General features: G+C 35.7%; 3 protein-coding genes across 3 annotated transcripts; 1 reads left to right on the plus strand and 2 right to left on the minus strand.

Moving 5' to 3' along the window:
• The first annotated feature begins 490 nt into the window (after positions 1-490).
• On the plus strand, positions 491-2,804 carry LOC146145317 (metaxin-1-like). The gene is made up of 4 exons (XM_083389919.1): positions 491-1,170; positions 1,498-1,765; positions 1,877-2,014; positions 2,520-2,804. Exons 1-4 carry the CDS (start codon positions 752-754, stop codon positions 2,655-2,657), a joined length of 963 nt encoding a protein of 320 aa, XP_083246045.1. The 5' UTR covers positions 491-751; the 3' UTR covers positions 2,658-2,804.
• Positions 2,805-3,285: 481 nt separating this feature from the next.
• LOC146145318 (uncharacterized) lies at positions 3,286-16,563 on the minus strand. Its single transcript, XM_083389971.1, has 17 exons — positions 16,331-16,563; positions 15,132-15,290; positions 14,882-14,970; positions 14,577-14,635; positions 14,333-14,426; positions 13,404-13,518; positions 12,809-12,940; positions 12,044-12,169; positions 11,694-11,784; positions 11,101-11,162; positions 10,325-10,550; positions 7,655-7,878; positions 6,775-6,888; positions 5,556-5,687; positions 4,828-4,916; positions 4,147-4,207; positions 3,286-3,641 (listed from the first exon to the last, which is right to left on the minus strand). The coding sequence occupies exons 1-17, from the start codon at positions 16,442-16,444 to the stop codon at positions 3,513-3,515; spliced, it is 2,016 nt and encodes a 671-aa protein (XP_083246097.1). The 5' UTR covers positions 16,445-16,563; the 3' UTR covers positions 3,286-3,512.
• Positions 16,564-23,075: 6,512 nt separating this feature from the next.
• LOC146145319 (sperm microtubule inner protein 11-like) lies at positions 23,076-27,071 on the minus strand. The gene is made up of 4 exons (XM_083390027.1): positions 26,759-27,071; positions 25,666-25,827; positions 24,030-24,171; positions 23,076-23,499 (listed from the first exon to the last, which is right to left on the minus strand). Exons 1-4 carry the CDS (start codon positions 26,853-26,855, stop codon positions 23,451-23,453), a joined length of 450 nt encoding a protein of 149 aa, XP_083246153.1. The 5' UTR covers positions 26,856-27,071; the 3' UTR covers positions 23,076-23,450.
• Positions 27,072-27,393: the final 322 nt, after the last annotated feature.

Consider the following 27,393-nt stretch of genomic DNA (forward strand, 5'->3'; position numbering starts at 1 on the left):
GTTGTTAAGCGTCGAACCCGGTTAGTTTTATTATTAGTCAATAATGAGAACAATACCGAACCGTGGTCGTCTACTTTTTATAAAAATGTTCTTCAATGACAACATGACATTGTTGTTGTTAACAAAATAAACAGTTCATTAAGCACAGTAGTCGGCACTGGTCTCCAATCCTAACACACTTTCGTCCGTTATTTCTGTTTAGGATGCGAGTTAGGGTTTGGGTTCGGATGGGTCAAGCATTGTTATTATGTGAATTCTCCCATATTGTTTTCTTCCTTGCAATTTCATTTTTAATAACTTGTTTCTGTAAAAAAAAGTTGTAGGATTCTAGACAGTAGTCCCTAAAAACTGTTTGGTTGTGCTGATAGGTAATGATATATGTGCTACCAATATTCATTATTTTAAGAATTTATAAAAATACAAAGAAACTTAGAAAAAGGACTCCTGTCTTAAAACTGAAATACAAACAACACCAATGTTGGATTAAAACTCAGTTCAGGATAAGTCCTAAACGCGTCGGAATAAGACATAAATGGCCAGAATCAGGCCTATACAACCTTTTTATTTTTAAAGCAATTATGGCACAAAAAAAAACGTTTTATCCAATTCCTAACTTAAATAAGTGGGTTGTTGTTTTTTATTTTAAACTTGTCCAAACTTAATAAACATAACTCTACTGACCAGGTTGGAAAGTTTGGCATGAAAACAAAGTTATATATTTTCTACTAGTAAGCAAGCATTTTTATTCATAATGTCTGAAGATGGTGGAGGAGAAGCCATGCCCCAAACCAACCTAGTTTTAAAATGCTGGGGTCCGGAATGGGGGCTTTCTTCAATTGATATTGACTCCTTGTCTATAATCTGCTATTCCAAATTCAACAACGCCCCTTTAGAAGTCAAGCCTGTGCTGCCTAAAGACACAATCACAGGTATTCTGCCTGAATTGGAGTCAAACGAAATCGTCTACACACATCCATCAAAGATTATTAGCATTTTGAGAAGAGATGGTTACAATGCTGATTTTCATTTGACGGAAGAAGATAGTGCCGACACCCTTGCATTTTTATCGCTGATTGAGCAAAAATTAAAACCAGCCATTCTGTATACATTGTGGTTGGATGCGGGAAACTACACAAAAGTAGTGCGTCCAGCATATGCGAATGTATCTGGGTGAGTGTTGTAAGTGCCATCTAATAAAACTCTCCAATCAAACTTATTCATCTAAACCAGTGGTTCCCAAAGAAGTTGCAAGGGGTTGTACTACTTGTCAAACAAAAAATTAACACGAAACAAAATAACAAAAAACACAAACAAACTTGGGTGTTCAACAAATAGAAGAAGCATTGGGGGGTCACAAAGTTTTTCGTACAATGACAAGGGGGTCGCGACAACAATAAGGTTGGGAACCACTGATCTAAACATAACTTTTAAGTTTGGGAGTTGAAAATGCATTAATTTTATGTATGAAGTTCATTTTTGTTTTGTGCATGTTTTTAGGTTTCCTTGGAGTCTGTGGTACCCTTCACGCATTCGTAAGTTCATTGAGAGCTCAATTGTTCTTTCCAAAGGAGGCAACTTTGCCGAAGCGCCACAGGAAATTGAGCGACAAGTTTACCGCGATGCACAACAGTGCATGAACATATTGGAAAGTCGTTTAGGCAACAAGGATTACTTTTTTGGCAAGACTCCTTCAACTATTGATGCTGTTATCTATGGTCACTTAGCTGTGCTATCAAAAGCACCTCTTGTTTCTTTAGAATTAAAGGTATTCTTTTGGAACCAATCTTATTGTTTTAAAAATAGCAAAGTTTGTAGTTATAAGATGAATGTTAGTACCTAGTTTAATGATGATGTCAATATTTTCTCTAATTTACAGAATCATTTAAATGCTTGTACAAATTTGTGTAACTTTTGCTTTCGTGTTGGACAACAGTATTTCCCAAAACTGCCACAATCGCCATCAAAACAAATTGACCCGAAACCAAATGAAGAACAGTTCCTAAAGCACGATCAGGTACTTTAGTTGAGCAAAACAGTGTTTGAGAAGATTGAAGAGAGTTCAAATAATGGAAAATAACTGCTGTCTTACTTCAGGGGTTTTTAAACTTTATTTTTGCTTCGCATGGACCACGGTAGGCAAGAAATTTTCAGAGATGACATCATAAACTGATGTTGTAATACAATTAGACTTAAAGTTATATTGAGTTTTAAATACATTCAGTACAAACCGTTTTATTTTTAATTAAAATGTTTTTCGAAAAATTAAAAACTTCTTAGATACACTAATACTCCACTTGGGCCTTCATGGACCCCCTAAAACCCCAGTTTAAGAACACATGTCTTACTTGGAAGATAATATGGACAAGCATTATAAACACTTTAAAATTAATAGTTGGAAAGATTCTGTAAAATCTATCAAGCAAGGGTTAATGAAGGCTTTTGACACATAACTTCAAACAAAAAGGCATTGTTAGACAATCCGATTTTATGTAAGTTAAGTTCATGTTTTCTTGTTTCAGGTTTTAACCATAGCTGCCGGGGTCGGTGCATTGATTTTGTATGCGTTGACTAGTGGTGTCCTGACTGCAAAACAAAGCCGACTTGCAGACAGTTTTCGCAAAGGCAAAAGAGACGCTTTGGCTGACTTGGATGACTAGCTTTACCTTGGATGTGTTTGTTGTTATTGTTCAAATCGTGTTGATTAAAAGTTTTAATCCTTGTTGTTACAACGTCAGTGATGATCAGTGTTGTAAACAAGTCATTTTGAAATGACTCGAGTCACAGTCAAGTCAATCAAAACTTAAGTTCAAGTCAAGTCTTTTTGAATCTATAACAAGTCAATCCCAGTCCCAAGTCATTGGTTTCATAAGTCAAGTCATAATTAAAGCTGGTCAAATTTAAACTATTAAAACTGGTGAAGTCGTCTCATTGTGAGCAATAACTCGAGTAAAAAAAAAAACATACATGAATGCAACATATTATTATGGTTTCAGATTTTTTAACAGGCATAATTAAAAAAACAGCTAAAAGCATATTTGAATTAAACTTTTATAATTAATTTGTCAACGATTAATAGAAGCTTACATTAATACACGGAGAGAAAAATCGTGAATCAAGGACTTTAATTGTGACATTTTTCAGAAACCTAGGGTGTTGAGAGCATGGAACCTATGCATGAAAGATTGAGAGCTAGCTTATTTCTTTTAAACACAATGGTTGTGCCATATTGATTGATGGCGAGGCTACTAGTTTTCAAAAGCTTGCAACTGTGTGAACTATGTAAAAATGGATTCTTTCGTGCACATGTTAAGGTCGCAAAAAAGGTCGGACCTAAAACGGCCAGCTCACTTCCTGCGCTACACAATTGGATTTGTGACCTTCAAGCTAAGATAAATCACTTTAATGGCAACCACTACAAAAGTTGACACGAGCGCAGTATATATTTGCAGAAGAACGCGATTGACAAAAAAAATTAACAGTATCTTTGAAGAAAGCCGAGCGGCGCGTAAGTTTCAGGTCTTTTGCGAATGCTGCTCCAGAAGCTCGTCGCAAATGGTGGTCAGCTCTTGATTCTCCTGGGACTTGCGCTCCACCTCGGCTTTGAGAGATTTTACTTGATTTTCAAGAAACTTACATCGTACCTGTGATTGAAAAGAATGAGTATAATAAAAATAAGTTCTTCTGGTATATATTTGTTTGTCCAACGTTTTAGATACCTATCTATTCAAAATCCTTTGTTGGCAGTGTGTGTCATTCCCTGATCAAGGCTTTCTGAATAGTTAGCTGAAACGTTGGACAAACAAATATATACCACAAGAACTTATTTTTAGTTTACTAGGCCTGGTACTGCTAGCATCAGCATATTTAGGAATTAGTATGAGCGTAGGCGCGTATTTACCTCTATCCGGAATCTGGAACCATATAAGTAGTGGTCGCCTAACCGGGGTCAGTAGAAAGTTTAAAGTGTTCCGCGTAACAACTTAAGTTCATTAAAAGCATATTGTAGTGTTCGAAGCACATCCTTCTCATTGAGTTTTACCTAAGTAGTTCGAAAGAGTAATATTTAAAATGTTTGATGACGACTGAATGGTATTTTTTCGGTTTTCGTAAAAATATAATGAGATAATCGTGCTGGGCTTTGCATACCTCGGCCGAAGAGAGTTTCGATGTCTTGTCTTTGAGTTCTTGTTCGTAGTTTGTTGTCAACCTGATAACACAATTGTAATTATAATACCATATGCAAGGATGGGGTATACACAAGGGTATTGGTGTGTAGTTGATTAAAAAAACATTAATCAACCCAAACAACCAGTAAATGTTAAAACTAAAAAATCACTTAATAAGTTAAGGAAGTTCGTCTTGAACATTTTTTTCCATAGGGCGCACCTCTCTAGAGTCTAGACCACTGTTTCTTAAAATAAGGCGTGGGCGCTACCGGCTTGGCTTGGCAAAATTTTGGTGAAGATTAAATGTTTTGTACTGACATAGCAAAAACCTATTTCTAAGGACTGAACTAGTTATAAAGGGGCCTGACAAAATTTGCACAACCATGTGAGGCCTGGTTTAAAAAAGTTTAAAAAATATTTATGCTTTTGAAATCTACCGGAGTACCAATTGAGTACAAAATTTACATAATTTTTAAAGGTATGTGTGCTCAATAAGGCGAAAGAAACGGATACAAATTATAAAAAATGAGGACTTGTATATGGCACGAACCGATGTGAATTAAACAATATGTGAAACCTGTATAATAAACTGAACAACTTATGAAACAGAAATTGAAAGCAAACTAAAAATACATTGACAACGATATATTAGGTGGCTTACTTGGTGGTTTTCTCCTCCATAGTGATTTTTAGCGCCCTGTAACGCTTCTGCGAATCGTCGATTGCCTTTTTGTAGGACTTCTCGTTTTCCTGTTCGGAACAAAGCGAACGCTAATGAGACTGGAAAACCAAGATAAGACTTTATACACTTTTTACCTACTATTTTAAATGATGTATACGCAACCCTCGTTATGGAAACACCTTTTAGCAATGTACGAATACAGATGACAATGTGAGATATGATACAACTGCTGTATTGCAAAAATACCATTTATTTCGACTCAATACCAATATGTTATTAACTTTTTACTGCAAAATAAATTTTCCTGCAAAGAAATTTGGAGAATCGGATTTCCAACTATGAAGCGATCGTGTTTCCGAAAAGATAAAATCATTGGTGACTCTCAAACAGAAAGTTTGCTTGTGTTTTTTTGTATTACCGACTAAAATTAAAAAGGTTGGACGTATTTTAATTGCCAAAATCGTGCTTTTTAAACAAAAAAAGCAACCAAGGCAAAGTAAGCGCGCTGAAATGTAGACAAAGAATTGACAAACTGAATATTTAAAAATCCTGCGATAATAATTGTAATAAAATTAATTACAAAAAAGTTTTGTATATTAATATCGTGACATAGTGAGTACTTAGGTGCGTTTTTGACGTAACTACAAGAATAGATTTATCACAAACGTGTAACGAGTAGGCTACAAACACAGAGTCAGCGCTCTGACCTTATATTTGGACAACAGGGCCTTCATCTGCTCAGCGCGCTTCAGCAGTTCCATATAGGCCTTCTCGACGCTTCCCAGGTGCGTATTGAGCTCCTCCTTCTCGCCTTGCAACTGCTCAACTTCTTTTTCCAGCTGAAATGTCAAAATTTTTCGATTTTATTGGAGCAATCAGCACGAACGAAGTAACGCGACAAGGAACCTGGCACGAAACCAAATGGTTCTTCAATGGCGGACGAGGGGATGTTTTTTTCGAAATGGCGCCATGAAACAAGTATAATAGTACATCCTTTAAAAAATCTACTGTGGCTGGCCAAAATGGAGTATATAAATATTCCTACAAAACGCGCAAGTCATGCAAAGGGCAATTAAGCATACTATGAGTTCGTCTTTTGAAAGATGATAGGTCGTAAACCCTTAAAGGTGATTCCGTCATATTTCAATGGCGTTGTACGTTCTCACAAGTCGCTAGTACAATATGGAAAACTTTAGGTTACCCGATGCTTGCTATGGTCACTTTGAAAAGCTGTTTTAAAAATACTTCAATGGTGCGGAGTTAAAGTTAAATATGTCTATTAAACATACTAGATAACATTGGCTAAACGGTAGTTTGTATATGGTCTAACTCTAAATATTCTCGATACTCAGTTGATATAGAAAAAAAACACAAAACATAATTGCAAATGCAAATGAATTTATATGGAATAACGCACGACGCTTTTGGGATGACAAAATTCTTCAGAACCAGTTCTAGTTTACAGGATCGAGTTTCGAGACAGGCCAAATGTTGGCAACATCCTTATATAGAATGACGTTTGCTCGCGCATTAAATCGGGGAAAAGCCACTCTATTTGGGCCCCGCCTGCTAAAATGTAGTATTTTATAAGGTAAAAATAGGCGACGGCTTTTGTAATTAAAGTATCTTTAACTCCATGGTAAACTATAAAACACTTTTCAATAAAAAAGCGTTTTTGTCATCTAGTTGATGCCAGGATATCGCCAAATCCGACACCAACTTAACACACGTTATTTGAGCCAACATTGGCGATTAAACGCAGCTTCCCATTTACGTAAATCTTTCTACAATAAAGTGGCCAAGCCGAAGGTTTACTGAACTTCTTACGTTAAAACAAATCCTAGCTCAAAAAACCTGGCATAATGACATTTTATAAATTCAAAAGAGTTTAATGGATAGAATGACTGTACATCAGGGGCCGCTTACTTTGGCGATGAAGACTTCGTTCTTTTGCTGTTCGTCTTCTTGTCTCTGAGTGGTGATCTCGAATTCGTGGAGCAGCTGCCAGAGTTCGCCGTTGTTCGCGCTCAGCTCGGCTACCTGTTTAGTTTTTAAGCATTAATGAAGTCTTGGTGTGAAATTGCGTTAATCAAAGCATCTGCGAAGCAAGCTATTTTGTTTGTGAACTATGGTCGCTGAGCTAAGTGTTTATTACCTTTATTCTTCTCAGACTAAGCTATCATTTAGAAAATAGAGTGGCTTTAAGAAAGAAAAACATATTTAAATATAACTTTTCTTTACAGACAAAAATATTACTCTAACTGGCATAGTATAAAACGAGTGATTTAATCGAGTGTAAGTTGCACAGTTTGTCGATATAGCTGAGTTCTAAACATGGCCAAACTTCCTTCGAATCAAAGTACGAAATTTTTTTTTTAACTCTACGCAAACATTTGTACGAGGGATTAGTTATATCGCGATCAGACCAAACAAATATTTTTTCAAAATATTTACATTGTTGTAATGACGTAAGTCAATGACTTGACTTAAGTGAAGTCACTGTTTCCAAACGACTTGACTTGACTTAAGTCTTTTTGATAGAATGACTTGACTTAAGTTTATAGTCAAATGACTTGGTTGAAATTGAGTGTTTTATTTATAATTTTATTATCCAATTTAGCTATTTTTTCACATTAGCTGTTTGGCTTGAAGATGACTTGCTCCAATAATTAATTGACTGGGACTTGACTTTGTAAGTAAAAACTTAGATCGCGACTTTACTTGCGATTCTTAAAAAATACTGTACTTGATTTCAGTTATTTCATAAATGACTTGTGCGGGACTTGAGTCACTTCAAAAGCCGGACCTTTTTGTTCAGCGGATCCCGACACCCGTCCAGCATCCGTCGCATGTCGGACTCCGAGTAGCGCAGCACCTCAATAATTTCCTCGCTCGAGTCGGCGTCGCTCAAAGTGACGCTGGCCGAGTCGCAGCTCTCAGCCTCTTCTTGCTCTTTTTTCTCTTCCTCTTTCTCTTTATGCTCTTCCGTGGTGGCTCTCCTCACGCTCGTTGTGCCGCGACGCTCCATTGCTGAAGCGAGAAAGTATAGGATAGTGGCTTAGTGCAGCGGCGACCAGCCTGCGAGCCGCAGGCTGTTTTTTGCACCCGATACGGCAGAAATGAGTGCAGTTCTAAGCAAAACGGTCTACGACAATTAGGGCATCTACTTAGAACAAATAATCGAAAAGTCTGACTTTTCGACCTTGAGATCGTGGCAATACATTAATTGTATCTTTAGATAAACCTCGGCATACAAAAATGAAAGTATTGGCTGACCTAAATATATTAACAAAAAAATGGGAGATTAACTTAATAATACTTGACCCACCCGAACCCTAATCCAAATAATGTGATTTGATCACAGGGAAATGAATTATTTATCCAGGGTTTATAGCATTGTTACGTCACACTTTGGTGTATTCTGGCCTAAAGCGTTTATACAATTATTCAATCAACGTCCATTATTAGAGTTAGGGTGCTGGTTACCGTTTGGGTTCGGGTGGTTCAAGTATTATTAAATATATACAGATTTGCTTAGTCAAATTAGATCCAAGACCCAGTCTAAAGTCAGTCTTGTTGGTCCTTGGATGCCTTAACTGTCGCGGACCTGTTTGCTTAGAGGTTAGAACTGCACTAATTTCTGACGGATCGGGTGTTTTTTGGCCATGGTGTATGACTATCTCACGTTTTTCAAGGTTGCCAAACGGTTTTATGATATGAATCGAAAGACATTTAAAGACCTAAAATTAGATCGTTTGACGTTCGTTTTAAATAATTCGAAAACAAAACAGTATAAATGCAATGGTCAACGCAATAAAAACTAGTTTAAAAACACTGGCCTAGTACTTAACACCTAACTTACAGCTGCATATAAAATAAATTAAAAGTCCATTTTTTTAAGATTTTTCAATACAAAAATCAATCTAAATACTTCAGTCAACCCTGTTATCGTTTTTGTGTGTTTTAAGATGTGCATTGCACAGTTGAAGTTTCTAATGCATTTAATTGACTAATTTACGCAGGTTTTAACTCTTCCTATTACTTTTTAAAACCAGGCTTTTCACATTAAGCGCTTTAACAACATGATTACATTGTTTTCAAATAACAATTCACGGTAATTCAGCATATTGTTTTCATAGTTATTAAAAACAAACAGTGACCAAATCAAAAATTGTTAGTTTATGACAGGGGTGGGCAACGTGCGGCCTTTTCCATTTTTTGTGCGGCCCTTCACCTTCTGCCAGCTATTTTTCCATAAATAAGGCTTTGAGTGTGCACCATGTTGGGACTTTTGCTCTATCAGTCATTGGAATTGTAGGAAAAGGTATTTTTGAATTCACAAGTAGACAGCACTGACAAAACTGCCGTAGTTGCAGCCTAGTAGCTCATTAGTTTTTCTACTAAAAGCAGAAAATATGAATTGGTGTTTATTTATGTGCGGCCCTCCTGTAAGCATTACATTTCCTAACTGGCCCTTGTGTTAAAAAGGTTGCCCACTCCTGGTTTATGACATGTAAGATGTCTCACCTTCCACTTAGTCGCTTAGCGCACAAACATGCAAGTTGACTTGTGGCCTGTGGGCGCAAAATTTAGAAGGCTCCGGTTTTTCAATAAACTTAAAAGTGTCTCCAACACACAATATCAAAACCAGATCGAATTTCACGTACCACACTTTGACTCGCAACACAAACATTACACACTGCAACTTCGAGAAGCCTTGCTACAACACTCGACGATCATTCTAAACAGGCCTGGCCAAACAACTAAGTAAAGTAACTGATCTGAAAGGTAAACCGTGGTGTTAGTTGGTCACAACATCGAGGTGAATCGATAAAATCACTGCACCGCCCCTTCGCCTTTGCACTGTATTCCAATTAATCAATATTGGCTAAAGTCGATGCCTGGAGTGAAAAGTGTTAGTCTGGCTTGTCTTACACGTTCTATGTTTAACTGTTATCTTAAGTAACTCTTATCGTTAGCTATACCCAATAGCCACCATGCAATAACAGAAACCGACTTAGTTTTAAAAATGGAACAATGTATTTCAAGATATACTATATTAAGGTTTGTTATTCTGATTCAATCGCAAAATGCATAGTACGTGCCGGCAAACTTGAAAGAGAAAAGACTGATTCAAATAAAATATTAATGGTGAGCCTATTATATTGCGGCATAAGGCATTAATTGGAGTAGGCGTTTTAGTCCCGGTAGGCGACCCGGCGCAACGTTACCTATTATATTTGCAAATTTAGTACGATTATAATATAATAGACTTGCCATGCCAACTTACTCATGTCACAAACATGAAGGTTAAAAATAGCCGCTAAACTGTATAAATTGAAGACTATAGTTTTCTCTAGCTGGGATGAGTATCGGGTGCCACAGACTTGTAAAGAAGGTTTTTTTTGTAATAAGTTGGTCCTGGAAAAAATATTGTTAATTGACACCAAACTTAAGGTAAAAAACGCCTGTTTACCTTTCAAAAACTTGGACGGGCTGTCGCAGATCAAGTCTGGCTGCGGCTCCTCATCAATGATTGGATACTCCGGTAGGCGTGAGCGGTGGCGCGGCAGCCCATTGGGTCCGTTTAAATCGATGATGTCCGACTTTCGACCAATCAGCGTGCGCGAGAGCGCGTCCTCGGCGCCTGCGACCAACGGGTCGAACTTGAGAAAGAGCGACTGCTTGCGAAGGTTTGCGATCTGCCAATTGAAATGACAAGGAACTCTGGCTACTTTTTTTAGGCGATTCTTCATACAAACCCTTTAAAACTTTCTTGTTTTTAACTGCCATTTTGCTTGTATGGAAACTAGTCTGGCTCACGAGGTACTATAGTTACAGTGTTTTTTTAATAAAAGTATGGATATTATCAATTCCATTCGTTTATCAGGTTCAGTAAACTAGATTTATGTTGTATTTAAAAAGATTGCGATTTACGTCATAGTTTTTGTTGGACGCTGGACCAATAACATTGCTAGTCAACATGGCCGTTTTAGAATGACACAAAGAAGTCCCCTGTATAAGGCAGGTAAGACCATTTGTCGTCAAAGTAAAAAATCTTTTCAAAGCACATCAATATATTACTGCCATTATTACTAACTTAAAAAATTAGAGAAAGAAAGAAACAAAGTTTGTCAAAAAATTAAATATCGTTTAAAAAAAGTAAACATCAAAATGTTGCGAAAACAGTTCGCCGTTACGTTTGTCAGTAGTCAGTACACAGAATTTTACGATAATATGGACAATACTTACAATGACGTCGTTGCCTTTATTTGCAAGGTAGTCCAGATCAAAAGTAAATCCCTGTTGTACTACTGCAAAAAAGGTTTAAAATGTTATTAGCGTTAAAATAATACTTATAGCCGTATACAAAGGCTATCGCAAGGCTGTGACGCAATGTTGGTGTGAAAACAAATTGTAGAAGTTGTTAAACGTGTTGTTATTTGTTTCAATTTCGTCTATTAGCTCAAAGACCCACAATATTACAAAGCAAGAAACATTATTCAAAAGGGCGGCGAACACTTCGTTCATTTAAGGCAAATAAACGAAAAGTACATTCCTCAAACAAAACTCGCCAGTGTACGTTAAAAACGTTTTGCGAAATTTACAGTGTAGTTTACTTCGCTGTACAGTGTTATATACGCCATTATTTAAGATAAAAAACAATGAAATAAAGGTTTAATACACGCTTCATTGGAAATGCAACTTTCAGGGAAGTTTCTCGGAAAATCTCTTGATAAACCGCTTTCATAAATCAGTCGTGTTTCCAACAATCAGTATATCGTAAGCTCAAAGCGCTGTTCTAAGATTTCGAGCATTCCACACTCACGAGCAACAGCACTTACATGCTTCGGCGCTTTGGAATTGCGATTCAACATTTGCATCTGATACCACAGTTTCGGGTTCGGCTTCTTCAACAAGAGTATTGTCCATGTCCTACAAAATAGATTTGCAAGTTAAGATTTAAAATACATTATTGTGGCTGCTTAAAAAGACCACCACAAGTTTTGGGACTTGTTTGGGCAAAGCAATAGTCCTATAAATAAATAAGTAGTGTTTAACGAAGAGTGAAGGGAATTAAATCAGGTTTCAATTTTAAGCTGTCAGTTTTTGAAGTTTCAATGAAGGAAAGAAAATTTACTATATTTAAATAACCGCGTGTCCATATTTAATAATTTTCATTTAAAAATCCGACCTGGTTTTCCGTTGAGGAGGTTATGTCGCCTGGAAACGGTCTGACGGAGTCATTGAAATCGCTGGTATTCAAGTCAAGTGCCGACTGTAAGGCCAGGTTGTTTTCTTTGCCTAAAACGCTGTTGTCCTGATTGATAAAACATGTTTGCTGTGAAACACTAGTACCACTTCTCACAACAAGAGTCAAAAACTCTGTAAATCGATAATTTGTACTAAGGGCTAACGATTTTACGCTTGTCTGTGATTTATGAGTGCTACAACGTCGTAATTATATAGTTGAAGCCTAAAAATAACCAACAATTTTTGACGACGATTGAACAGCGATGAATACTCGCATCGTGCGTAATTGTAAATGTTACTTTGGAATTGCGTTAAGAGTTGAACGACTTAGAACATTTAAAAGTGACATACCGTCGAGTTGGCCACTTTACACCTCTTACTATTCGTCAGTGGAACTACAACCCCCAATTTATCTCGTTTTCTGACGTTTTCGGTTTGCAATCTGCTATAGGAGTTGGATTGTAGCATAGGGCGAAAGAATAAAAGAGATTTTCCTGGAAAATAGTAAATATACATGCCCAGGGAACTAAAACAAACAAAATGCGTAAGCTATGACGTTCTAGTCTGACATTAAGTTGCTTTCCTGGGTTTCAATTTGACCATGCATGCATTTTGTCGATAATAATACCGCAGGCCCAACTACTGGCAAAAAACTTTGGGTATCAGTATTTGAACGAATTATCGAGGATCCCTAATAGTGCGTTACCGCGAACGACATGGAGGTGAATATGTCCATCAGCGACGAATTGTCGAGTTTCGAGTTTTCGAACGGGTTTCCGGCGTTCATGCTTACGCAGGGAAGACCATCGTCCACTGGCGATTTGACCTTGCAGGCTTTCTGTAACGATATTTGTAATGTTTCGCGAGAAGCTAATATATACGTAGATCAGTAGGACGGTCGGGTGACCTAAGGTTGTTAGTCAGTTGGACCGCCTTTCTTTAAAGATCATTGCTATTTTTGCTGTTTGGAGTCATAGAGTGACTTACGTGATTGATATATTCTAAACTATGATAAATATACAACAACATGCTCAAACAGCGATACACGTTCTATTTGTTAACCTATTTTGTACTAATGGTAAATTTTTAACGGTGACATTGTTTTTGGCTAGATTTTTAGATCATCCTGTTATATTAACAACAAGGTCCACATAATTTGGGTAGTTATGCTGCTTGTACCTACGCAAACTGAGTTTGTATTTAAACTATGTATTGTTCACTCCAAAGTTTATTTTAAACTAAATTCAGTTTTTTATATTATACTGGGTAACAAAGAAAGCAAGCCAACAATTAACACAAACCGTATTTGTGTTTTCAGCAACAGGGTGATTTTCATTCGATTTTGTCTTAGGTGAGTTACCCAGACATCTGGTGCTTTTGAAGGGGTCGATATTCTGCATGTCAAAGTTCTCCACACTGTACATCAAACAATGATTTTCATTATTAAAAGCATTTTCAAATATTACCTTTAAATTAGGGAGTCAAACCGGAACCGAACCGGAACTTTATGAACCGGTTTTGGGTCAATTTTTTCCGAACCGTAACCGAACCTGAACCGTTTTTTGTAAGATTTTACGAAGCTGAAGCGGAATTGAACCGATTAACTTGATAGAACCTGAACCTTAACCGAACCTGTAAACAAAAGCGGTTCACTGCAGCATGATGTCACAACTCGTATTTTACAGAGTCAAATTACGCCATGTTCGAAATTTCATGAAAAAATATGAATATTAATCAATTAAAACGTGGATTTTTTTATTTTTCTGATATTTTAATAATGAATTGCTGTTTTTTTTAATACGTCACACAATTAAGTTTAAATGACTTATAATTCAAAGATTATTCTCTACATTTATTGACCCACATTTTAGATTTAACGCAACTTATATTGTATCCGAACCGGTTTTGAAATAACGATGGTCGGACCGGAACTGAATCGGAACTTTTAAATTGCTCGAAACCGAAACTGAACCGGATTCCGAAAAAAACCTTGAACCCGAACCGGAAAAGTCAAACGGTTCGACTCCCTGCTTTAAATACATTATGTTATTCAATTTTCAACAAATTGTCAGCACTTACTAGTTAGTCATATGGTTAACTTATTTATCAAATATTGCTACAAATCTAGACTTGGAAATATTTTTTTAAATACTCTGTACTAGCCAAAATTGGCTCTTTTTTTAAAACCACTTAAACATAGCATATGTTTAATTATATGCTTCGAACTTGCCAATTGTCGACATCACTTGTTGAATATGATTTAGGCCTTGCAAGCAGTCGTTTTTTGGATGTCTTCTTAGGTTTAGGCGTTTCTTTAACAGGTTCTATAAACAAAACAAGCAACCTTTTTTGGGGTAAATGTATAAAACAGAGATGGTAGTTTTAAATAAACATCTTTATTTATTTATGACAACACCTATTTATTTGGGGGTCACTTATAAGATCATAATTAAATTACCTTTTTTTTTAATTACCTGACAAGTTGTTTTCCTTATCTTTGTCACTCTCAACCAAGAGTTTGCTTGTCCTGCTACTGTAATTACAAAAAGTGCAAGGCAAATGTTAAAATAAATAAATTATTGCAAAAAAGCAATAAACAAGGAATACACTCAAGTAAAAAGCCAAGTCTGAATAATGGTTCAGTTCAGAAACTCTTAAATGTTAGATGTTTTCCAGAGAGTTATTTTATATGTTTGACATTTTCATTAGAATATATACATTACATATAATTATATAATATGTGTGTTTGTTATTAAATCTAACTAAATGATAAACTTACCTCTTTCCACCAGCCACTACATCAATGATTTGCTCAATGAAGTCATGTGCACACCGGGTATATTCGTGGTGGTCAGATTTGGTGACTACCTGCAACTGGCAATTTATTACCTGAACTTTCTATTCAGATACAATAAATATATATCTTTAGAATCAAGCCCTGATAGTCCAAAAATTTTAACTTATTATGACAAACGCATATCATAAATAATCTTGTTGGCAAAAATGTTTTAAACATAACAATTAAGAACCTCTATTCTTTCTTTCCATCTTAAATCTTCATCCAAATCTTTGAGAACATGCCAATTCTGTGTAGCTACTCTAGGTATAACAGACCTAAGATTTTCTTGTTTCTTTCCATTTCCAACAATAGTTCCAAATGGGGTTCTTGCTGGAGTTTGAAAGCTAACCTTTATAACAAAAACACATTGTTAAAATATAAAGATGATAAAACTGTAACAAAGTATAATTCATTTTTGAAAATATTTTTCCAATTTTTTTTAATCTTTTTACAGATTTAGTGGTCTACTTGGAGTTGTTTATCTCTTGGTCTTTTTTTTAAATTCGTAATATATCAATTCAGGTGTGGACTCAATTACTGTAGTAAAATTATTGGGTGTGCACCTGCAACAGAATTCAGACTGGATGACAGCAAATGCAAATAATCAGAATGTGAAAGCCTAGAAATCAGATATTTAAACTAGGGTTCCTCTCCACAAATGTTTTGACAGGAAATTCCCGGGATTTCCCGCAAATTAATAATCCCGAATTCCAGGAAATTTTTTTTATAATCCCGGGTATTCGGCAACATACCAAAACTTTAAAAAAGCTAAGAAAAAAAATATTACCAAACCTATTAAAGTCGTTGCCTGAGTTGTTTTATTTGCGCTTACCAGCAGAAAAACATAATTAAATATATTCTATCAATAAAAATGCACCCTGCATGCGCTTTTTTAAAATAAAAACAAATAAGGGTTCAGCTTTTAATATGAGAAGGTTTTGTAAGATTGTAGAAGCAATACTACAGAACATAAATGAGCTTAATTAAATATTTTGAAGCTAATAAATGTTTGGAGCTAATAAAGTAAATTTAAACATCATAATGACGTAATTAGGACACGAAAATTTATTCAGGATTCCCGGGAAATTTCATTTTGCAATATTGTTTCCAGAAAAAGAGGAAACCTAATTTAAATGCAGTGATGTTTTACGCTGGTCTAGAATCCTACCACCGTGTTGAAACAAATTAAAGCAACGCACAATATTTGGGTTAGGGTGTCGGTTAGTGTGAGTGAGGGTGGGTTAAGTAATATTATAACCCAAACGCTAACCTGCACCCTAATCCAAATAATGTTAGTTGTGATAGGATTCTAGACCAGCGCCCAAGTCTTTATCCAAGCTTACCGAATTTGCTCATAAAAAGGCTAACAGAAAATGTAACAAACTTTACCTTCAAGTTTTTGTGTACAGGTGTCTGTATTACCATTAGGTTATCTGCATCTGGTTTAAGAATTGAAGAAGGCTCCACGGTTGGCGAAAAAGCAAGCAAATCTTTAGCGTTCATGATATACGTTTTTTGAACTCCACTTGAATGCAGAAAATAAGAAATGATCTACCGTTCTTTATGTGCACTGCCAGCATAAACTATGTTTAACAGCAAAGTCATTGCCCACTGTAAACAAAGCTAAGGTAGTTTTGCATTACAAACTATTCTTCCCGCTATCATTTTGAACCAAAGAAGGCAGACTTTTATCCTTAGAATCAGAACCACAAACTCCAGAGTATAGTATTACACATACATCAAAATTCTAAATAACACAAATATTTTTATACCAGAATTAAGAACCAACGAAGAGTTTTGAGCTTATAATTGTTTAATAATTTTCCTGTTTCAAAAGGCAAGCGAAGTTTAACATATGCTTTATCGACAAAAGAAAAAACTAAGCAGATTTTAAGTGATATTGATATTGCCACGCAGTCGTATAGACCCGTGTTTCTCAAAGCGAGAGATATCACCCCCTTGGGACAAAAAGAAAACGACAGGCTAAAAAAACTGGTTGTACAAAAATAAGCCTATTTATCTTATTTCAATTACACCATTTACGTTGATCATTCTTGCGCACGAGTTCGTGGAAACAACCCGTGTCTTAAATATCTTGTTTGATGACGTCAAATGGGGGGCGAATGTGTTGCATAAATTGTTGTAAGAGGTCGACAGTGAACATAGGTTTAAGAACCACTTGTATAGATGACAATGTCGAATTGAGTAAACTTTAAAATGTAGGCTACTGCAAGTTGGGCCTATTTTTATAAGGCTTCTTTTGAGTAAACTTGGTTTGTTTTCAATATTATTTCAAAGAGAATAGACTACCGGTATGCGAAAAAAAATTACACATTTGCTGGCAATTTATATGGTAAAATGTTTTATAAAAAAGAATAACGCACGAGATAAAGTACTCATGGTGGACTTGTTACATCCCATCTGTTCGCTATACCGTACTTCCGATCGTGAACGAGCGCTTGGTGAGTACGAACTTTATGTCCCATGTTGTAAACAACTCATTTGAAATAACTTAAGTCCCAATCATTTCTGTTAACTAAATAGCAAGACAAGTCCCAGTCCAAATCATCAGTTACCCAAGTTAAGTCCCAGTCAATTTATTTTTAAAGCAATTAAGTCATCTCCAAATGCGCGATACCATAAATATTCCATTTCTTTTTATATCAGTTATTGCTCATCGCCGTACGAGATACCAAACGACGTAATTAGTTTTGTTGGTAGAAAAAGTTATACCAATGTAAAATTTTAAACTTTATGTTTTCTAGGTTGTTACCAAAAGTTCTTTGGAATCGTTAAGCGCTTAAGCCATGACTGGAAAGCTAAAATTAATTTGTCTACGTATAATGCTGAAAATCAATAAAGAGTTATTCGAAACGTTTAAAATCATACTTAATTATGTATGGGATACTCTTACTACGTCTTACTACAACCTTCAAACATTATGTTCCAAAATTTGGTAACGGATCGGCAACGATGTGGACGAGCATACAAATGCCACTTTAAAATTATCACCCAAATTTACTAGATAATAAGTTATATGGTAAATCAAAAAAGCGCTTGTCTTAGGTCAGTTGACTATCGTCCTTACAATTATTATAATTTCAAGAAGACTAAAATAAAAATACCATACACTGCGCTATTATTTTAGTGTAAGTTTATGAATCTAAATAAACAATTAGCAATGTCTTTATCTTACAACTATACCTAGCGAGAATTCTGCAATATTTTATAAAACACATCGAACAAAGTAGCATTGGCTATTTGGTACAAAAGGAAATTTAGATTTTAGCTAAAAGTAAAACAAACGACCAAGTTACTAAGTTTATAAAATCGAAATAACACAATGTCGCTCTAAACCTAGAAACCTAAACGACTTGTCAAAAACCTAGACCAAGGTAGAAAAACCTAGCGCTGACTTCCGTTCTTTAGCCACTGACTGATTTTCTTGAATAAAAACCGCAAAACGTCGTAACAAGTTACATGTTGCGTGACAGATTTTATAATTTTTAGGACTATTGTTTAAGCTTTGAAGTTTAAACGATGCTGACAATTGATAGATTTTCAGGTCGTGTTGGCTACCTTTTACGAAAGAAACTATGGTTAAATATATTACTTCATGTTTGAAAAGTGTACGCTTTTCGTCAAGATGTTTTTAGGATATTAATTTAAACTTTTAATTTTGGTATAAGGAAATCTTTACATTTTGCCTACGATAGAAGTTTTAAAGAAGCCTATTTCACAGGCCAATAGTCAATAGGTTTCGTCGCATTGCCAAAAACCTCTTTATTTATTTTCCGTAGTTTGTTTAATGATTACCTTTCTTTATAAATAATATGAAAACCATTAAAATTGGTTTAAAATATTTGTTTTGCAATAGTTTAAAAACAAACGTTTTAAGCTAGTTTATATTGCAAAGTTTATCAAAAATATAGACGTAGTCTTATGGTTTCCAAAACTAAGTTTTGTGGTCGTTTAAATTAAAACAGTTTTAAGAGTGCGATTCCATTAAGTTAAAAGACGTTTTGTCAACGCTAAATAATCTCTTTGAAAAACGAAAAGCGAAAACCTTTTTATTTCCTTTAAGAAAATACGTTTTTAAAAAAAACTTAAACAAAACGTTTTTGATATGATTTTTAACGTTTATTATATCTTTTTTGGACGCAATGTGGAAACCTCTTTATTTAGGTTGCATTCACTCGTTTTTAACCGGTTTTATAATAAACAGTTTATAAATATACGACTTTTATACAACTTGTACGACTTTTATACAACATCAATCAGGGAAGGCTAGAAAAACAAACCAGCGAGGTTCGAACTCACAACCTCCGGTCAATCCGGGAACGTCGTTCTACCAACTCGACAGATTCGGTGAGTCTGAATGGCTTTCGATGTACTAACGATACGTAAGCCGTAATCGTTGGTCAAAAGCAGCTTCAGAAGGGCTAGACCACAGTTGTTGACCCACCAATGTGTAGGCTACATGTTTTATTAAAATTGTTTGGCAGTTTGAAATACGTCGTTAGACGTTTTAAATATACGTTAAATTTAACCCGAAGACATGATTTCGAGTTTTCCACAAAAATAAAACGTTTTTTGGACAAGATGTGTTCAATGGGGCAGATGTCGTTGCCATGACGTTTGTCATGTAAATCAATTTTTGAAATAATCGCAAACAAAACATTTGGTCGTCCGGCATCTATCAATGTATAGTTGCCCTTAATTCAATTAAATCTGTGAGCTGCGCTAACCGTCAGTTTGCCAATAAATTATTTTGAAATAAATTAAGTTAAAGCTTAGGCATTTTGAAAACACACGAATCTAAGTCAAGTCGTTTTTATTTTGTTTTTATAGAAGTATAAAAACTACTGTCGCAGTTACTGTCGCAGAGAAAAAGCGACTTTAGAAGAGCTAGAGCAGTTGTTGTAATATACGCATGTGTATTGTGTATATATCTTTAATTGAATAAATGTGGTAATGTAGATGCGACGGTCCCGATATGACAAAATGTCGTGAGTTAAAACCTCAACGCAGGCGGCTATCACAGATGTTTTTCTAGCCTGACTTGCTGGCCTCATTGACATGCATAAAGCAAACGGAAATCTCAATGTATGGAAAATCTCAATGTACCCTAAGTGAACGGAAATCTCAATGTACCCTAAGTCAATCGTTTGTCCAAAGACTTCAGTAAAGCCATCCGACCAGCCCTAATCCATCCAAGACTGACCAATGTATATATATTTTACTATTAAAAAAGATTTTAAACGAAATTAGTCTAAGAAAAGAGGGTAGAATTAGTTTTATTTTACTTGCAATTCGTTTTAATATGTTCTTTAATAATAGTCAAACTTATTTTTAGGAGTCATTTTAATTGAAGCTTTTTTACAAAGAGTTATTTTGCGAATAACTTGAACAAAGTTATTTAAAAGTTGTTTTTAACAAAGTAGGGTTTCCCACTTGTTTCGAAAATTCTAACAAAAAGACACAGGCCTTAAAGGTTTTGCAATCATTCATCTATTACAGTTTATTCAACTAGACGGCCTAAGAATATCGTATTTTAACGAATAATATTATGCGTATATAATTCTTACAGTAGCCTATATCTTCTTGCTCTATAAATTGCATCTTATTTCTGAATAAATTAAATTTACATTACATTTTCCCATTTTACTAACTCGCTCTGTTACGTCACACTTGACACTAAACAATGAGAATTTGGCAACTGAACATTTTCGGAAAATGTTTATATTGCTTTAATGCTTTTGTTATACACGTTATAACTAAAGAGAATCCTAGCAGCAAAAATATGAGATTTTATTTTACGCTCGACGACAATTCGTTCGCCCCGTTTAAGGTTTTCGGTTTACAAGGTCCACCTGAACTTCAAATCGAAAATAAGTTTGTGCAGTTAAAGAAGTGTCTGGTTGACACAGCTCCGTTATCAGTGGAAGAATTCTTGGCCAATTTCTCGTTTAACTTAACGATGATGATATTCGCCGTGATAATCTTCGTTCCCCTTTGCATAACTGGGCGCACATTAATGAACAGGTAAGAAAACGTTTTTTGAATATGCTTTTCATACATTTTTACTTATTTCTCAACAAGAAATGTATTTTCTTTTTAGCGCCTTATTGCTTCTTCGATTTAAATTTAGAGCTTTCAGGGTTGGCAGCAAATTGAGCGTTGAGGTACTACTTTGTTACTTTTTGTTTTTTATTAGTGTTTATAAAGTAATTTTAAAAGCGGTTTTACACTGAATACTTTATTAACTTGCTTATGGTTGCCACAATTTACTTGCAGCTTAATGCCAGCTATTGGGAGAGCATTCGTCAGAATAAAAAAGGAATAAAAGAAAGCGGCAAGATGGTTCAAGATGTGATTACCGCCTACGAAGGTATGATAGCTTTATCTACTTTAAAATCATGTACTTTTATAATCAGCATCTTTTTTTCTCAATTAACTTATTTCAACTTTTTTTTAAAGGTATTTCAACTCAAGTCGGCCGAATGCAGGAAATAGTAGCCAAAGTTGCAAAAAAGCGGCCTGTGTTGGAGAAATCGCCGGTTGTAATAACGAGTTACCCAGGAGCTGAAGAACTGGTGGGAAATCTGGCTCCCGAACATGAATATTGGTTAGCTTTATGGACGAGAAAGAAGCATCCATTTGTGAAAATACCCAAAGTCAACTGGAATGAAGTGGCAGACCTTATTAACAAACTGCCAAGCGAAAAAACTGAAAGCAAATCTCCAACAGAAGAAGACTGGCTTCGTTATTACGAAAAGGAAATGGCTGAGAAGGCAAAACAGAAATCTGAGTTGTTGGAGATGCAAGACATTCCGGAACATCGTTGCACCTCTTCATCGGTTGTTGGCGCATTGCGGAAGATGACTAAGATGAGAAAGAAGATAAACAAAAAAACAAGTGTGCATTTCATGGAAGCAATTGAAGAAGTTCTGGAGCCAATGAATCTTGTACCATTTGTTTCTGGTTCTACTCGAGACGCGGCCAAAATAACGGTTAGAGTTTGTTTTTAAATTGATAGCGGTTTGTTGTGTTTTGTATTACTCATAATATATTCTATTTTCAGGTCGCTGCTAGCTGCAACGGATTCGATCTTAATCCCGAAGTAGTGGATTTTGTTGATGAATTTCTGGACGATCTGACTCTGATAAGAAGCGAAGACATCACGGATTTGTGTCGCCGAACCCCGCTCCTGTCTTCGTTGACGCCAAACGAATCAACCGCCGTAGAAATATGGCTGCGCAGCTATCAAGCGCCCTACTCTTTCAGAGCAAAATACCCAAACTTATGGTATTAGGAGAACACCAGTGGCAAAAACAATGCGAATACAATGGTTCGCCACCATTGCGCCTCTATATGGACGCTTTATTTTCCACTTTTTTGTACTTTTAATAAAATTACATTATTATATTTGTACTGGTTTGATTTTTGAAAAGGTTCGATAAAAATGTGTCATGATTAGAATCAATTCAAACTTTCTCCAATATTTTGTTGGGTTTGTTAAAAACAACATTTAATGTAATGTTTGGAGATTGATATTTTCTGCCAATCGTAAAAAGATTTACTTTTTTATATATAAATACTTTTGTATCGATACGGTAATAATTTATCAATAATATCCTATAGGTTGCTTTAAAAATATCCCAAACTTAAGAAATACAAAAAGGTTTCCAATATAAAAGTTATGAGAGCTTTTTTGAACGCAATTTTACCACACTTTAAGCCTTTTTTGGTCTCACGATTTGCCAGTAGAAGCGTTTTTGCCACGTTCCTCAAACGATTAAAGGCATTCCATAAAGAAAAATAGTGAACACACATTGACCTAAAAAGCAACAATATGCCTACCTAAAGCGGAAAATTCTATAAAACCAGACTATTAAGACTATCATGATCTCTTTTAGGGAAGTATTAACGTCAATTTGTGTCAGCTAATAATACTTTTGACCGATAGCGTAGCTATCCGTAATATTATTGCGTTTATTCGGTAATATGAAAATCCTTCATTTGCTTTGACAAATTGTCATGATCTCTTTCAGGGAAGGGACTCCATTGCATTGCCAGACAAACACTCTATCCATATCACAGTGCTACCAAAAACGCACATAAAAATGCTAGCTATAATATACAGAAGTTGACTTTATTAGACAAGCAACCCGGGGATATTCTAAAAACACTAATCGAACAAAAATCACACAAACTTTAACGAGTTGTAGGTCTTCTAGCTATAAAGGCAAGTTACGCAAACAGACTTAAAACTATATAGATTTTACCTCAATTGCGAATAATTATATAGTTTACTATGATAAAATGCTTTTTGTGAAAGGTATGACAAGGACTAGAATTGCGGCTGTGACAAGTAACAAGTGGGAGAGTATACGTAATCAGGCGATCGATGCACAGTGATTAGCACCTATAAGCAATGGAAGTAAAGTATGGCTACAATAACAAACACATAGCGGCAGCAAATTAAAATAAGGCAGAGTGGCCACCATCAGAAAAGGGAAAACTCCCGGTTTGTCAGCGCCATAGCGTCCACAAATCTGTAACAACAAAATAATCTGGTTAGGGCAAGTGCTGGTTTATTTTTTTCTAAACGCAGCTCCATACTTTCCTGTCGAAGTGGAATGAAATACTGTTTATTAACTCTTTAATAACCACTCTCGATATCGATATATTAACTTGTCAAATATATACTTTTACGTTCAAAAACTTGGCTGTGTATTTTTTCTTATTTAGGCCTAGGACATGGCTTAAAATTTATAAATAGCCGTGTGACTGTCGCTGCAAGTTAGGGATCAGCATTATAGAAGACCACTACTGACGCATTTGTTTAATCGTTTGAATATTTTCTTTTAACATATTCGAAACATCAATGCGCATAGAGCAGGTAATATTTCTACGCCAATTGTGTTGGTAGTTAACCTCTTTCTATTTTTTTACTTGCAGTTATCGTTTAACTATTGTATTTACAACAGGACGCTTATATTGATCGTACGTCGATATGTGTACCACATTTTTACTCTACCAACATTTTGTGAAATTCTGGGGTGAAAAAACAGGACCGGCATACCTGGTCATCTCACTGCTGCAGTGCACGTATCTCGGGGTGTGCGACCACGGGTAGGCCGTCCTGGGCGGCACAGTGTCCTTCGGGATCCACCAGCCGTACTTGTTGGCATCCGTGAGTGGAAACCGGTAGAGTTCGTTGGGAGCTGAAAAAAATCGAATATATTAAGCGACGCAATATAAGGCTCGGGGCGTCACAGGTGTGAGCTGTTCTTTAGTCTCTCAAAAGGCTTATACGTTTAGAACGCCTGTTTCGCTGCTCAACGACTTCACACTACAGGGCAGTTAATATCGAACTGAGTTCCAGGGTATAGCAGTGTGCATTAGTGGGTGATTGTCAAGTTATGATATTGTTGTTGTGATTACACGTACTGTGCAGCGATGTTAACAGTGTGTTTTTTATATGCTTTAGTGCAGTGGTCTCCAACCTTTAAACGCATTGAAAATATGTCCAAATAAAACAATTTCAGAAAGTTCGATTGTCGCTGGGCTAAATCAAAGAAATCTAGTTTTTTGTTAAATGTCACCTTAGCTGATTTAGCGGCTTTTACGAGCTTAATAAGCAATTTTATGTAGAAAATGCACAGAGTTACGTTTAATAGTGTGACGTCATAATGAAAACGAAATAAATAATTCGTACTAAAAGAGCAGGAATATGGTATGTTATGGCGACTCCGCAAAAAATTCAGGCGACCCACAGGTTGGAGACCACTGCTTTAGTGTACCGCTAGCTAAAAGTGATTTTGCTAGTAAGTTAACGAAATTTGTGTACTTAGATCGCGTTATTTTACCCTATTTTGTCATTCTGTGTTTGGCTTGCTAAAAGTTTGCGCTGTCTCTAGATTATAACCTTGTACTTGTATTATTATTCTTACGATCAAATATGACGTGGACTATATTTGGCATTTTCTCAATCAAAACTACAAGCTATACACTAGTGCTGAACCGAACATACCTAAAGCATTGTTTTTTAAATACGTTAATGGTTCACCTCAGGGTGAATAAAGATAATTGTCAGGATGAACAGAAAGGAAAGAATGAAGTTTGTGATTTCAAGTTTTACTGATTCTAAATATTATTTTTAACCTTGTTGTTATTAAAATAGAACCAATGATTACGTTTGTAGATTTGATAAATTTGCAGACTCTTAACTGTAGGATGGAGGAGTTTTTATCTCAATACGTGATCTTGTACAATACGTAAACAACATAATACATCAAGGGCATATCATAAGGCACGAGGCCATGACTCAAATGAACTTAATTTTTCCCTATTTTACATGTATAAATACCAAACAAAGAATCTTACGCCTATATGCCTTTTCAATATGTTGTAATTAGGGGTGAAAGGAATGCAGAAATCTGTGGTAACGAAACGAAAAAGTATTAGGAAACACACTGAACTAAAGTTATCTGAGTTTCGTCGTTTGACAAATATTGACAACATAGGCTAGGGTCCCGAAGGACACCATGTTTACATAAAATCACAGGATTTTTATGGGCCTATTGCAAAAGGTTGCTCGCCTGTGGCCCACAATGTTATGGAGATTACTTTTACAATTAACAACCCAAAAGATGCTTCAAATCTTAAAGTGACATTCTGTTCTGGAACCACTCGTCGCAACTTTTCACTATACTTACAATTTCTGGAACGCACATGCTTTTTCAGTAGGGTGATATGTTTGGAATAGCTCCGTTCGTTGCCGACGTCCGGGTTGGTGTAATTGTTAAAGTGGTCAGTGACGCGGCCCGTGTTTGGGATCGGGGGGAGCTTAATCGGCCTCGCCTCTGGTTCCGAAGATCCTTTGTGAAGACGAGTAAAAAATGAAACTGATACCTTTAATCTGCCTGTGAAGTCTGTATTTAGATAACAAATATAGTTTTTCATCGAGACCCAGTTCTCTAACGTTTTTCTTTGCTGCACCTGTAATCAACGGAAAAATTCTCGCACCCCTTCCCAAATCACCAACCAATTCTCGCACCCCGTTCTAGTCGAATTGCTTAAATAACGAAACCATCATTGTAATTTTTTCCCCATCAAACTGAGCGAAAAAATATATTACAGTAATACATTTTCTGTCCCTGATTGAGCATCCCCGCACCCCCGTGGAACAGTTCTCCCACCCCTGGTTAAAAAAACCTGCTCTAGTGGGCCTTTAACAGCCTTAGCCTACTACGGCTGAACGTTCACTAATTTGTGTTCTGTGCTATTACGAGTTTCCACACTAAATACACACTTTAAAATACACGACGCTGTTAACACGTTTAACCCAGTCCGATATACCAGCGGTTAAGGCGTTTTTTGAGCTGCTAAACCTACAGCAATATTGGGGAAAAAAGAAAACTTTTAAGCGACACGGTTGTGTGTAAATTTACGTCAGTTTTTTTCGCAAAAATATAGACGAATTTCCATGAGCAAACTAAACAATTGCATCAAATCGGAAGCTGGTGAAAACACAGATGTAGTTTTCGGGCATATATGTTCTTTTTGAAATTTCGTAACCATTCAATCTTAGATAAAGGTTTCCAATGCCTTGAAAATACATCTATTTTATACGTCCTTAATTGTTTGATTACAAAACAAGGCAGATCTTTATGGTAAACCCATAAAACTATACGATGGGCACGAAGGAAGACTTTCGCGATCATTATAGTTTCACATTTGTTTAAATTTGCGCAGCAATTATATTTAATATTTACCTGCTAACATAACAGCTAGATCTGAAGTCCTCACCTGTGGAAACGGGGCACGTTGTCGGTCTTGCTTGCGGTGCCAAATGCGATTTTATGGAATCCTGATAGCCTAGACCGGTCAATCCAAAAAACGCCATGGGTAGGCCTCCTAACTTGAGTATATCAGTAACTGTAACAAATCAAGGCATTACTAATTAGCAATTGATTGCGCGTTAACCAAAAGCCTACTAATATCGGTGAGCATGTAATCTGCTCGCTTAAGGTTGCTTAAATTATAGTAAGTCAAGATCTTTAAATAATTCCTGGCGAAAACAAAAAGATAAATAGCTAATTAAGCAACAGATAATTTGTTAGCCGTCTGTTACACCAGTTGTTTATCGTAAGCTTCAGTTGGCATACCAATAGACTACCATGCCAGTCTTTATTCAAGCTGTTTGAAGATTATAGAAATTTGTTGGCCTTCATTTGTTCGTTTTTTCAGTAAATATACAAAAGTGTTACATATACAAAAAAATTCTTTACAAAATTTAGCATACTCTGTAATATTCTTATAGCAAGAAACTTTTTTTTTTAATGTTTTTTTTTCGAATTAAAATAACAAATTTTATGTTTTAAGTAGATTTAAAGCAAAATAAACACAGCGATTGTTTTAAACTAATAGATTTACATGATTGT

This window comes from Ascidiella aspersa, chromosome 5 (assembly GCF_963924565.1).
Source record: "Ascidiella aspersa chromosome 5, kaAscAspe10.2, whole genome shotgun sequence".
NCBI lineage: Eukaryota > Metazoa > Chordata > Ascidiacea > Phlebobranchia > Ascidiidae > Ascidiella > Ascidiella aspersa.